At 43.5% G+C, this 14,396-nt stretch overlaps 2 protein-coding genes across 2 annotated transcripts in view; both read left to right on the top strand.

Moving 5' to 3' along the window:
* Positions 1–14,396, top strand: part of LOC147885969 (kinesin-like protein KIN-4A) — a 220,312-nt gene that overhangs the window by 73,510 nt on the left and 132,406 nt on the right. The window contains exons 5-10 of the mRNA XM_087396260.1: positions 9,891–10,150; positions 11,090–11,277; positions 11,409–11,533; positions 11,614–11,650; positions 12,923–13,014; positions 13,106–13,219. Of these exons, the coding sequence (XP_087252386.1) occupies positions 9,891–10,150; positions 11,090–11,277; positions 11,409–11,533; positions 11,614–11,650; positions 12,923–13,014; positions 13,106–13,219 (816 nt within the window). The remainder of the gene's footprint in view (positions 1–9,890; positions 10,151–11,089; positions 11,278–11,408; positions 11,534–11,613; positions 11,651–12,922; positions 13,015–13,105; positions 13,220–14,396) is intronic.
* Positions 3,338–4,627, top strand: LOC147885970 (uncharacterized). Its single transcript, XM_087396703.1, has one exon. It carries the CDS (start codon positions 3,338–3,340, stop codon positions 4,625–4,627), a length of 1,290 nt encoding a protein of 429 aa, XP_087252829.1.

Here is a 14,396-nt window from a genome sequence, read left to right as displayed (position 1 = left end):
ATTGGTCGAGATTGTCTCGTCATACATATACTTGGGGGTTATCTTCTCCCAACCTATTTTCACCATGAGACCGGTGATGCAAGCTTGCTTGAGTAGAGGGCACGCCTTGTTGGCTAGATTAGAGAGGCAGTGCTTCCGCTCACACTTTCATGACCCTTGGACCAAGTGCTTACTTTTTGACTCCTTGGTCCGACCAGCAGGGATGTATGGCAGCCCTTGTTGGGGGCCAGCAGATCTATCAAATATTGAGTAGGCTCACATGGAGCAATTAGAGGTACTCATGTTATCATGGATGATTCACAGTAAGCCATCAGCTCCTCACTAGATCATCTTGGCTGAGTTTGGATCATCTCCATTGCAGCTCGATGCAGCATTTCAGGTCATCACCTACGTATCTCGAGTTAGGGCATGCGCCTTGGGACGCAGCAGATTACCGTGGCTAGCTTTGTCCTCCTCTATGGCTCTATCAACTTGCAGGTGATGAGAGGTGCTAGTTTGCATACACAGTGAGGTGGTTTGAGCGATTGGGGCTTCACATGGATAGACTTTCCCCCTTCCAGTACAACATTAATGTGCCATTCTCCCCACTACGGTCTCATGAGGTCAACCAAGTCATGTATGAGGATCTTGTGTAGCTACACACATTCTGGACCTAGTTGGAACCGATTGAGCTCACAGTGAAGCTCAGCTTCTACAGAGATCATTGCCTACATATCTGAGATGAGGGGTTTATTGACCCACGGGGATATACGCGGATTCATCTACCCCATTCACTAAGGATCTCTATTGGGTAGTTTCGAGTCTCTTCACATAGATTCTGTATTGAGAGTGGCCGAGCAGAGGGTTACCCAGGGAGAGACACATATGCACCTTATGTGGCCTACAAGAGATTGAGTCTAAGGAGCATTCATTTTTAGATGCCCGTTGTGCTACGAGATATGAGGACGCTTCTATTCTCTATTCAAAGATAGCTCCGGATTAATATCCCGGTTCCTCTCTTTCCCAGATCAAAGATGCTTGGTCACATTCATTCATGAGGTAGTCAGACATCATGAACACCTACTTTGATTAAAGAAATAGGAGAAGCATACCCTAGTAGACTCTTGTCAGAGCATGCTCATAGAGTTCTCCAACCGGACCATACAGGAGGACTTTTATTTTGATATGACTATGTAGCATTTAGCTTTTGTTTTTTGCATGGGTGTTGATGCTCGTTAGTTTGTATCAGGGTTTTCATAGTCTCATAGATCCATTGGTCTTCCAAAGACTTTAATAAACTTTTTTTCTTTCTTTTCTTTCTCTAGTATGATCCATAAATGTTGGCCAATATGTGGCCAATCATGACGGTGCGGCAGCTCCCAATATCCATGGGGTCTCTTGCTTTGTGTATCGGTACATAGTGGTAGTGCTCCAAGTAGGTGGGAAGCCGTGGCATACAGCATGGCTGAACATCTATGCTACAACCGGGGCTAAGACCTCCTGCCCATGTGCAAAATGCTGAGTCCGTAGGCCCTCATGATCCTGTGCTTTCCGGTTGGGTAGCTGGTGGAGTGCAGCCCGTACATTCTATGTAGTGGACATAAAGGACATGTCCAGTGGTACCCGCATCGGAACATCATATAGAGAGCATGCATACGTGTGCCACACATCTAGATCAGTGATGGGAATAGGTGGCTTCCCCTCCGATAGAAGCCCCCATCCAGTGGTCGGATCCAAATGATTTGATAATCTCATCCATCTTGTGTGAGAGAAAGGCCCGCCTCTTATGGCATGTTAGTCATTAGAAGACTTGCTATTCCTCAAATGTTTTCAAAGAGCACAAGGCTTGCTCCCATGTGAGGTGGACTCTCGCCTCTCTGCACTTGTCATCGAACCTAATGGGCCCATGTGGGTCGGCGGGTCATGGGGAAGGATTTAGTGGTAGCATCCTGTACCACGAGGCAAGGGTGTCCGAGGCATGGGTGAGGTCTATATCATCTCCGAGTAGGGCCAGAAGCTCTGTGGCTAAGTGACTCACATATACTGGGTCGAGGGCACGATCAAAGTGGATTTAGGTGCCGGCAGGCGTAAGAGGAGCTCTCCTTGTGGCTGGCATTATAGCAGTGATACGGAAGGCTAGGTATGAGCGGTGAGCTCCGAGTGGGGAGGGGGTACGGTGAGGTCGTGTATCCGTGAGGCAAAGGCTAATGGGCCCATTAGGTAGTCCACTGTACTTATTCCGTTGTGATGTGGGAAACAAGTAAGTCCCCCAGATGATGGCCATCTCTGAAGACCATTATAGATGATGAAGTCATGGACTGCCCCCAACTCAAGTAAATGTCGCCTACTGTGTCACGTGTGGGGCATCTATGGAGTGTCTCATCCTGAGTTCTCTTGCATCTAGTTCCAGAACCATGTGGGGATCTCTCTCATATGCGAAGTCTAGCAGGCCCACTTGTCTATCTCCTATCCGTGCATTGAAGGCCCCAGAAGAAAAGAGGGTGTCTCCCTGCCTGGAGAACTCTGTGATGTCATCATGTATCATCTCATATGGGCTGTGTCCCTTTGTAGTGACCTCATGTACGTATATGATGACGTGTCTGGGAGGAAGTAGCACACCGCAATCAAGATCGGTCGGGCATCTGGTAGCTGGACTCATATCCACATATGGTGTGCATGATCCTCTCTTTTTACCACATATATGCGTGGTCTCAGGCATGCTTTGAAAAGGGAAGCCATGCCCCTAGAGCATGTACCTCACTATCTCTCCTCAGTTCCCTCTTATGAGCTGACTCCCATATGTATCATGTCGTTGTGGGCAGCCCTCTCTCTAGGCTCTATGTGTCTCGGTGTAGAAGATAATGTCTCTATTTGTGTATGTCTTGAAGAAGAGGTGTGTGTGTGTGTGTGTGTGAACCAGTCATCTTTTTTGGCACAGGCATACGCTGATGATTCCTTCTTTATGCCACAAAATTCTCCTCGGGAAGTCAGCATGCTTATGACCACATTATCTTTGTATGGATTAGCAGCGGGATTGCATGTCAACTTTGACAAATCCAAATTGCTTCCCCTGAAACAATGTGACTGGCATTCTATTCTCTGGCCTGGACAGATAGTGCATTCCAAAGATGTAGTCAGGCATTTGGGATATCCTATAGGATGGCATATCACTAGAAAACAGCAGCTAAAATGGATATTCCAAAGACTTCAACACAAATTGGAATATTGGAAAATTTCTACTTGGCCACTTCATGTCAGGCTTAGAATAGTCCAGTCTATTGTTATGTCTTATGTTCAGTTCTTTTTGCCTTTGATACATTGGTCCTCCAGAGATATCTCAGCTTTTATGTCTCAAGCTATGGAGCTGTTATGGATGACAAAAACTGCAGTGAAAGCATTGAGACTGCTGAAGATGGAAATGGTATGTTCCCCTAGGATGCATGGAGGACTTAATGTATTAAATATCAGATATCATGTACTTGCAAGGAAGGCGACTATGCTCCATACCTTTTTCTGTCAAAAGCAGCCATGGACTTGTATGATAGCATCCATGTGTGTCAACATGAGGACAACTGCTTATGGCCATTGGACTACTGATCATTGGGAGGTTGTCATTGGGAGATTTGTCGGGAAGATTCCTGGATGCCCTTTCTCTACTGCTCTAATAATGGACTGGAAACAAGTGCTTTCTAAAGTCAAATGGGCTCCTGATAATCATTTGGGGACAAACTCAATGAGGAAAGAAAGTATTCATTGGAGTGCCATTTTTGACATTCCACTTGCTTTACAGGAACCGGTTCGGGTATATAATCTCATGAAATTGGGAATTAGATACATCAATGATGTGGTAGATGATCACGGCCATGTCTTATCTTTTCCTCAGGCCACTGCCCTTTATGCTTTGGGAATACATCATAGATTGATATGGAAGAAAATTGCTGATCTCTTGCATCCATTTCTACCAATTCCCCCAGTGGTTGACACAGACAGGCTAATGGATTGGCAATTGTTCCCCTTTGCTACATGCTCTCGTCTTATACCTCTGCCTATTTTGACCTCCATCAAAGTCTACAAGCTTCTTCAACCTGCCCCTTGGATTCATCAATATGCTAATACTCTATGGCATATCAGGCAGCCCCTTTCATGGTGGCGGAAGAATCTCCGACTATTATGGAGGTGTAAAATGCCTTTGAAACAAAGACTCTTTCTTTGGAGATGCATGACCGGCACATTGTCAGTGGGAATCACACTTGCCAAACGTCACATTGCACCACCCACCTGTTTACGGTGTCACGCTCCTTCAGAGACTGTCCCTCATTTGCTTTGGCATTGCTCGTCTACTCGGAATCTCCTTGGGAAAATTTCAGATCTTCTTCGCCTCCGTTTCCCGAGTCACATATTTGGGAAACATTTTTGGCTATTTGGCAGATTTAGAAGGCCTTTATCTCAATACTCCCTCTTTCTCTCATGGGTGAGATATTGGGCGCTTTGGACAATCTGGGAAGAGCACAATTTGGCATACTTGGGCCGCAAGTTTCAAAAGTCATATGAATCTTTTAGAGCCTCATTGCGGCAATCTTTATATGATGCCTGCCATGAGGGTGATCTGCATGCATCTTGCATTGAGCTTTTCTTTTTATGCTTCTGATATGTGGGATACTCTCCATTTTTTGGAGACTTTCCCTCTTGTAAAGTTATGACAATATAAATACACTGCACTGGATTTTACAAAAAAAAAAAGTGTGTGTGTGTGAACCAAGATTTACACAAGGGTCTCAAAAAACAGAGAGCCTCATGGATTTACCAAAAAAAAAAAAAAAGTGTGTGTGTGAACCAATCAGTTCTTGCAATCTTATGAATATTTCAGACTCTCCCTACGGCAATCTATCTATGATGCTTGCCATCAAGGAGATCTTCCTCAGTCATGCCTGGAAATAGTTTCTCTTTGCTTTTGATTTCCTGTTGAGGCTCTCTGTTTTTTTGAGACCCTCATGTAAATCTTGCTGATAATATACCTCTCATGGATTTAACAAAAAATAAAAATTGTGTGTGAACCAATGAGAGCTTACAATCTTATGAAGTTGGGCATCTGGTTCATTGATGAAGTAGTAGATATGCAAGGACATATTCTCTCTTTTCCGGTAGCATGCCGACAATACAATCTTGGGATGCATCACAGACCTATTTGGAAAGCTATTGCTGATCTCTTATTCCCTTAGGTTCCGATTCCAACATTAAATGTAAGAGACTGGCTTCAAGATTGGCACCTTCAGTCTTCAAGTCCAAGATTATCCTCTCGGCCTTTGCATTTATTGACTTCTATATAGGCTTATCGATTGATATTACCTCCTCCTTGGATTGCTCATCATGCTAATTCTCTATGGCATCTGAATAAGTCATTAGCTTGGTGGAAAGGAAAATTGCAATTGATATGGAAGTTGAAAATGCCATTGAAGCAGAGACTCTTTCTATGGAGATGCATTGTTGGTATTCTTCCAGTGGGAGTGAAATTGGCTCAAAGAAGGATTGCCTCACCTCTTTGTCCAAGATGTCATCATACTCCTGAGAGTATTCCGCATTTATTGTGGTTTTGTTCATATTTCAGAGACCATCTAGACAAGATCTCCTATTTCTTATCTCTCAGATTTCCTGCACACAGGCTCTACAAGTTTTTCTGGATGTATGGAAAACTATCAGCTTCTTTGTCACAGTATTCTCTTTTCTTCCAATGGATCAGATACTGGGCCTTATGGACCCTCTGGCTGGAGCGAAATCATGCATATCTGAATTCTCCCCTTCAGCACCCTTATGAGTTCTTCCGAGCCTCATTGCGGCAATCTTTATATGATGCCTTACATGAGGATGATTTAGATGTTTCTTGTATTCAGCTTTTCTTTTACTGCTTCTAATGGATAGGGCATTGGCTCTTTTCTTGAGCACTGCCCTGATGTAAATGAATGTTTTATAATATAATTTTCCTGGTTTCACAAAAAAAAAAAAAGTGTGTGTGTGTGTGAGGTGAGAGAGGAGCGATGGAGACCTCCTCTGCCCTGCCAGCCTCGTCTTCCTCCCCGTTTCTATCCATGCAGTCACCCTCAACATCCTTGCTACCTACCTTGCCTTCCGTACAACTGCCGTCAGCTGTACGGCCTTCCGTACAAGTTTCGTGCACCCTGCAGCCCCCCGTACAGCAGTCCCATGTACAGTTCCCCGTACAGCTCCCGTGCTCCTTGCACATCCCCGTACATCCCATACAGCCTTCTTTGCAGCCGTCTACTCCACCTCTTTTTCCTTTAGTGCCTACTGTATGGCCATCCGTACGAGCTGTACGACGAACCGTACAGCCTATACGATCATCTGCGTAGCCTCCTTCCATATCTGTGTTGCAGCCCTTGGTGGCTTTTGCTCTAATCTCATCTTCCTCCTCCTTTCCTGCTGCTACGACACCTGCTTCTTTTGTTTTCTTTGCCTCAGCGCCTCCTTTTGCCTCTGCTCCTCCTACTCATGTTTTTCTTCGGTGGAAGCATGGTGGTTTCTTTGCCTCGCCTTCAATTAAATCGACAAAGTTGGATGTTTCCGATGACCCTTCTTCCCTCCAGCTGGATCTTCTTCACCAATTGTGCTCTGCCCCTGTTACAGAAGTTCCTTCATCGGGTTCCCCGCTTGTTTGTTCCTTGGATTCTACCCTTTTGGTCTCCGGCTAGTCTCCGCTCTTCGACAGGCTCAACAATTTGGAGTCTGCCTCTATTTTATGGGTAGGGTTTTATCTTCAGCTCATCTTCGTCATTGGGCTGATGTTGCAGTGGGTCTGGATTGTATTTCTTCCTTTGTCTTTGTGGGCAAAGGATTTTACTATGCCCACTGCTCTTCCATTGATGTGGTAGAGTGCCTTGTTAGTCGTGCTGGAGTTCTTGGAGGTGGCTTTTTTGCTTATGTGATGCCGTGGGATTCCTTATTTGATCCGTCTGCCTCTCTTCTGACCCATTGTCCGGTTTGGATTACCCTCAAAACGCTGCCTGTCCCTCTTCTTCAGCATCTTCCTACTCTTGCAGCTTTTTTGGGGAGGCCTCTCCATGTTCCGAGATAGGGTTTCTTGCAAGCTACCCGTGATGTTCACCTCTATATTTTATGGGATATGATGCAGCCCGTGCCATCTACTCTGGATCTTGATCTGGGATTAGCTCATCCAATGCACATCAGGCTGCATTTCGCTTCTTTTCCTACCTAGAGCTTGTTATCGGTGTCGTCAGGTTGGTCATTTTGCACGTGCTTGCCCTTCTGCTTCCATGACCACTTCTCCTGCTCCTTCAGCTGTGAAGGTTACTCTTCCTTCTCCTCCAGTTTCTACTAAGGCTTTACTGGATAAGCCTTCTTTTACTACTCCAAAGCATTACTGGAGGAAGGTAGAAAAATCACAGGACAATCTTTCTCTTACTGGATAAGCCTTCTTTTACTGGTCCGAAGCATTACTGGAGGAAGGTAGAAAAATCACAGGCCAATCTTTCTCTTGTTGAAGAAGTTCAAGATCCGACTCCTGTTGAGCATCATCAACCTCCTTGTAAATTTTTCTTGTACTTATTGGTGGGTTTTTACCTCTTTTGGGGTTTCCCACACAGAAATATGAGATTTCACAAAAAAAAAAGTATGTCTTGAAGAAGCCCCCCAGGTAAAAGACCAAACTGTACCATTACAATTCCACACAGCCATTCTTAGCTTGCTTTGCACTCATCCCCTGGGCTCAACACCGTCATAATTCCCCTTCTTCCTTCTCCGTTTCTCCTTCTTCCCTCTTTCCTCTTTCTGCCCTCTCTCGGGTAATCATCTCCGTCTTTGTAGGCTGCCCATTTGCCTTCTTGCCTTGCTGTCATAACTCACACCATCCCTTCCGTCATATGCTCTTGCTATAGGAGTGTGAGATTATCATCCAAGAAAATCCTGGTGTCCTTCAATGTTGGATCTCTATGTGTCTGTCTGCAATTTCACTACCATGGGCCTTGTTAGTGCCTCTACCATACCCACCCCATTCCTCCACCTCTACTCTGTGCATCCCTTGTCTCTGTTCCTCAGCCCTCGACCTCTGATGTTCCACCTCCACTTAAACGCCTCCTCCATCTGCCTCTCTAGCCATAGCTTTGCCCTATCCTCAGCTTCGCGCGATCCTCAGCTTCTACTACACTCCTTGATTCTACTGTTCTAGCTAGTCCTGTTTCGAACAGCTCCTATCTTGCAGCTGCTGCACTGTCTAGGTGCAACTGCTGATTGCTGTTGTATCCTTTGCCAATGCCTACCCCACTGTCTTGCCCCATTCTCCCACATTCTCCCACATTCTCCCACGCAATTGCTTCTTGCTTTTCTTGATGATGAGATGAGAGCATAACATCCCAGATAAGTGGAAATTTCCCCTCTCTTTATCCTCTGATCAGGACTCTATGGCTCTCTCTCTTGGCTCAGGAAGAGACAAGGGGAGGGTGGAAAATCCCAAAAGCAAAGACATGAAAGACAATCAAAAGCAGAAAAACAGCGGGTATGGATAATACTAACGACAATTCAATACAAGGCACACTTGCAGTGGGAATCAAGGATAGCACCACCACACATCGTGATGTCTCCACTTCATCACATCCACCTATTGGCGACTCCCCTAGCCCTAAGGCTCTAGATAACCTTTCCTAACTCACCCCAACCTCTGACCCTATCTCCTCTCCCACACACATAGTGCATCTCTCTACTCGAGGTCACCCCCCATAGTGCATCTCTCTCCCCCAGGTCACCCCCCAAATTACCACTAGTTCTCTCCATCTCATACTCTTCCGGCCACCTCCATGCTATACGCCTACCCACCACAACAGCCCATGGCCCATCTAGATATCTTGATCATGAAGATGCAACACATGCGAGCTAAGGAGGTTTAGCAATAGAGACAGATAGACACACTTCAGTGCAATGTCCTCGCAGCCAAATAGAGGTTGCTAATCCCGAGGAGGTAGATGGCCTTCAATGTGCTATTTCTCGCAAGAAACTATCAATTCACTCGTACTCCCTGTTTGTTCCTTCTGCAGGTGTCCTAGCTTAGTTTCACAGTGCCAGCGTTGCCTTTTGCACTCATCATCATACCATCTATTTTGAGGAACATATATCTCCTTCAACTTTCCTTGTGTAAGGAAAAGCGTGTTGTGCAGTGATATGAATGGAGTGAATGAGGAGTTGGGCTCTAGCATCAAGAGTGGTTGATTGTCTATATCCGCTAAGAGGATGGCTTAACTACCATATATGTGATCAAGTGAAAGGAGGTATGTGCATGATCAGCTCCTAGCATGAGTGGGTAGACGAGGCTGGAAATCTGTACTATGATTACCCCCATGAATCTACCTCTGATCCAGGCTATCTTTGCAAGCCACTGTATATGATCAATTCATGGACGGTGCCTTTAATACCAGGAATGGGGCAGGTCCTGGGTAAGAGGACCATGTAAGGAAAAAGTTATATCTCTCTAGGACGGTACAACTTGAACTTGGTAGGGCCAATTTCCTTTTGGGCTGCACCATAGGGGCGGCAGAGTCCACAATTGGGATGATCATCGCCCTTATTTGGTCAGTTTATCTTTCTTGCTGTTCGTAAGTTATTGGTTCGAATGCTTTCATTATCTGTTTGGATCCAGAGTGCAATAGGTTCAGTGTTAACGAACAACAGTTCATAGATGTGTAAAGAGGCAATAATGTATGAATAATCTCGTATGCCAAATCTAGATGTGTGCAACTCAAACTCCGAAAATCATTGTGGATTCAGAGTCAGTCTCATGTCTGATTAATAACGACCTGCCTTTTTTTATGGCTTTGGATTCTAAATCTGTAATACCAATCATGAAAAAGCAGAAAATGCTTCATTTTCTTTTACTTCTATGTTTTTTGTAGATTCTTAAAGAAGAAGTGCGTGACCTTTTTGATGTAAATCCTCCAACTTCCACCAGGCAAGATATGTTTGTGGGTTTCGGTACAAGGCCCACAACTCCTGTAAAACCAGCTATACAAATACGTGAGACATCAAACGGAGAAATAACTCTTGCAGGGGTAACAGAGGTTGATGTTCACGATCTACATGGAATGGCAGCATGCTTAGAGCAAGGATCTCTTTCTCGTGCCACTGCAAGTACTAATATGAATTCACAATCAAGGTACAGTTTATTTGTCTCTTTTTGGGCAATTCATACACATATTTAGATCTTAGTTTTGTACACAGACATTAAATTTTAATGGGGTTGGGGTATTTTGAACTGAAGTATCTTTCAGAAACTCACATTTGAAATAATGAGGGCTTACGGATACCCACAGAGCATTTTGAGATATGTTGAGTACAGTGGAGAGCTCCCATGACTATGTGGCTTGTGTGTTTCCCTCTAAGATGTGGAGGCTAGGTATGACTCTCTGGTGATTTTGATGGAAAGACTTGACTCCTTGTTTGACTGAGGGGAAGGCTTCCATTTTGGTAAGTGTGGGATACAATGGAAGGGTCCCATTTGACTATGTCACGTGTTTGTTGCCTTTAAGCTGTGGAGGCTAGGTACGACTCCCTGGTGGGTTTGATCCTTGACCGAGAAAAGGCTTCCATTCTTTGGAGACCTTACGCTTTCCAGATTCTTTGGTATCTGTGGGACTAGTTACTAACATGGAATCTTACATTTTTAATCTTTTATAGAGAGTAATTCAATGGATGCTGCAATGCATTATTCCCATTCTTTGGAAACCTCAATTTCTCCCAAGGCCATGTGGGTTATTGGCCGTGAAAGGGATAGCTTCTAATCACAAAGCTTCACTTTTTTTTAAAAAAAATCCTTTAGCATGTGTATTTGGGGGGGGAAAAACACAACACGCTAATCTAATTGTTGTCTTCATTGATGAGTCTTGAAGGATCTATTGAAAGAGACAGCTTACAGGTCTCGAGATTTGAAGTACATATATGCCTATATTGCATCAAAACCAGAGTCAAGTTGGAATGGGGTTGCAGCACCATTGAGTTAGATTTCAAATGCGATTACTGTTGTACTAGAAAAGACAAGATATATTGCAACACTTATTTCTTTTTGGGTAAAACTAACTCCATCATTTTACTGTAGTCGATCACATGCAATCTTCACAATCACTATGCAACAACGACGAAAATTGGATCTGCTTCCCATTGACTACACTTCCCCCTTAGAGAATGGCACTAATGAGTTCCTATGTGCAAAATTACATCTGGTGGACTTGGCTGGATCAGAGAGAGTGAAACGTACAGGGGCTGATGGGATTCGATTTAAAGAAGGTCTTCTATAAAATTTGTTTCTCATAATAGCTGCTTGAGATTTTCTCATTTTTACCAGTAAATGTAATTTTTCGTCTTTTTGAGCCGAACCGTGAAGAAGTTAGGTTAAATTGAGTTATCTTGTGCTGCAGGTGTGCACATTAATAAAGGCTTGCTGGCACTGGGCAATGTTATAAATGCTCTTGGAGATGAGAAAAAGCGCAAAGATGGTGGGCATGTGCCTTATCGTGATAGCAAACTTACACGTCTCTTGCAGGTACCATTGATGATAGTCTTTTTATGTATCTCGAAATGAAAGGGGTCTGCTTTTCATCATATGCTCTTGTCTGGCCTCAGGATTCTCTTGGAGGCAACAGCAGAACAATCATGATCGGTATAGTTTTGCTGGCTTAACACATTTGTTCAATGTTTCCAAACAGTCTCACTTTAGATTAAGACTTTTTTGGCAATTGCAAGTATTCAGATTGCAGATAATTGTGAATTAACTGAAGGCGATAATGAAATTTAATTCGTCTGTGTAGAATCCAATTGTAATATCATCATCTCTTCTGATACATGTATAAGTACTACAAGAAATTTTACAGCATCTCCTTTGTGATCCCCTTTTTTTAATGTAACTTGGTCAGGCAATTCTTTGTTTTCCATGCATTGTTTAGGACTGATGAAGCAAAAATTAACCTTATGTTCTGATCAACGTTCAGCCTTTTGGCCCCTTAAGTGGATGTGCATTATATGGGTTATCACTGTGGGCTGACCTCAAATTGTGGATTGTTTTTAGACAGTCCTTTTCCAGTGTTCAACTTTGGTAGCTCTACCTATCTTGTTTGCATTTACATATCATAATTAATGGCATTTTTGTATAGATTGTCCTTTGAATTATAGCTATGCTAATAGCAATGAAGGATCTAATGGGATTTTCTGTGATACCATAAATGGGCTTCCCTAGCAAAGCATGTATTATGTTGACCAATTGATACAGTAAATTGTGCACATGCAGATTGTTAGTGTATGGTATTGGTGGACTAGTATAATAATGATAAGCCTATTGAGTATTACTTTATAGGGAACAATAAATTTCAAAGGTGATCTACTCTTATTATGGTGGAAAATGAAAGAGCATGATTAGCCAAGAGTTAAGCTTCCTTCTCATTCCCCTCTTGTTCAAGGTCTCTGTCTCTGTCTCTCTCTGTCACACACACGAATGCACGTATGCACAGTTTCAAATTCATGCACGGATACACACACATGCCTATGTATATGCATATGCATGCTCATAGGCCCTTAAACATCAGTATACACTCATGTCACCTGACTGTGGACATTGACAGCTAAAGTTGCATGGCTTCCTTCCCTGAGATTTTTCACAGTTGTACTCAACTTAAATTTTCCTTTAGTATGCACTTCATTTTACTTTCATTCCTCAGATTGGAATTTAGTCAATTAGTATTCCTCATAGGAGCCTGCACTCTAGATGCAGTTATCAGGTGTATGATGAGCTTTTGTTTCAGACACATTGTCTCTTTTGTGAACATCAGTATGTCTACTTCCTTTCCATTTTCCTTCCCTCCTGTGCATGTAGAAGTCAGCGGCACAAATGTATGAATGCACGTCTCTTCTTTATTCACTGTAGGTTTTGTAATTGCAGCTTGTATCAGCCCAGCAGACTCAAATGCAGAGGAGACACTCAATACTTTAAAGTATGCGAATAGAGCACGAAACATTCAGAACAAGCCAACAGTAAGATTTGTGGGACTGCTTGATTGTATTCGTAGTGGCGAAATGCACTTTTCCAAGTTGAAGTCAAAACATAAGAAAGGCTTTATTACAGGTGAACTGTGATCCTGCGGCAGCAGAGATGCAGCGGATGCGGCAACAGTTGGAATTATTACAAGCTGAGCTACTGTGCATTCGTGCTAGAGGAGGCACAATCGATGATGCACAAGTACATTTTCTTTATTTATTCTTCTTGCAAGAGGCTTTTTGACAAAGTTATTTTTCAATAATATGCATTACAAACATTCATTTTGTACTCGCAGCATTTTCCTCTTGTAGCTCCAGGAAGTAGATATTTGATTTGCCTACACACACGGAACCTCTCCTCTCTCCTTTCCCAAAGTATCGACACCAATCTCATCTCAGGCTCGACATGTTATAACCTTGATTGGTACTAGGTCCATGTTATAACCTTGATTGGTACTAGGTCCCATCAGGCTGAATCTGGGGGGGAGCAGCCACCCGATGCTTGCCTTTGCATCCTCTGTGATTTATAAGGTAGAGGAAGAGGAGCAAATGTTTCTCTTTGTGCATTTATCTGACACGGCTCAAAATCATGGTGATGTACTCGGATTCGTTGCTCAAGAGTATAAGTTGGCTCCCTATAGTCCTTGACTTTTGCGAGATAGGAATCCATGCTGTTCCCTTCTTCCATCTTGACATTGTCCAATTCCCTGCACAAAAAGGCAACTCTAGCCTCATTTCAAATCTGATAGGGATTAGGCAATGTATCCCATGTAGCCTTTACCCTCCTGCAAGATCGATTATGGGGTAAAATGAACCTCTTGCAAGACAAGACAATCAAGGCATGTGCTTTTGCATCTCTTTGATCCCATCAAATTTAATGCTACATGGAAGACACTATGGTAGTAGTGGTAGTTGGTCCAAATGTAGCAATGGTACCACCACTTCTGGTGGAAGCAGGTGGAGCGGCAGTGGATTCCAGAGAGGGAGGTCTCACCTCTGTGTCTGCAACAATACCCCAAAATTGTTTGGCAATCAACAAGTGGTGCACCATGTATGATGACATCAGATAGTTGGTGCCATCAAGCTTATCCTCAGTTGAAAGATAGTCGGTGCCACTGCAAGATCTGTAAATAAAGAAATGTGCACTGCACATGTGCAAATGTCAAAGCCTGAAGGCTATAACTGCAAATAAGCGACCCTGACTGCAAATCTGCAATGTCAGGCAAATAATGACAAAAACGTGTCTGCAAAATGTTGTGGCCCCAATGGCTGCTCAAATCTGAGCCAAATCACAAATCTGCCCACAAAGACTGACTGCAAATGCTGGCCTGCAAAAGTCCATCCTAATTGAAGCACAAAATTCTTAAATCTGCTAAAAT

Source organism: Dipteris shenzhenensis, chromosome 25 (assembly GCF_047967505.1).
Source record: "Dipteris shenzhenensis isolate YYH24624 ecotype China chromosome 25, Dip_SZ_1.0, whole genome shotgun sequence".
NCBI classification, from domain to species: domain Eukaryota; kingdom Viridiplantae; phylum Streptophyta; class Polypodiopsida; order Gleicheniales; family Dipteridaceae; genus Dipteris; species Dipteris shenzhenensis.
Note: the sequence above shows the minus strand (reverse complement) of the source record. Positions and strands in the feature narration are given on the sequence as shown.

What these genes read in the sequence shown, in the direction of transcription:
- LOC147885970 (XM_087396703.1), top strand. Translation starts at nt 3,338, where the DNA reads ATGGAGCTGTTATGGATGACAAAAACTGCAGTGAAAGCATTGAGACTG.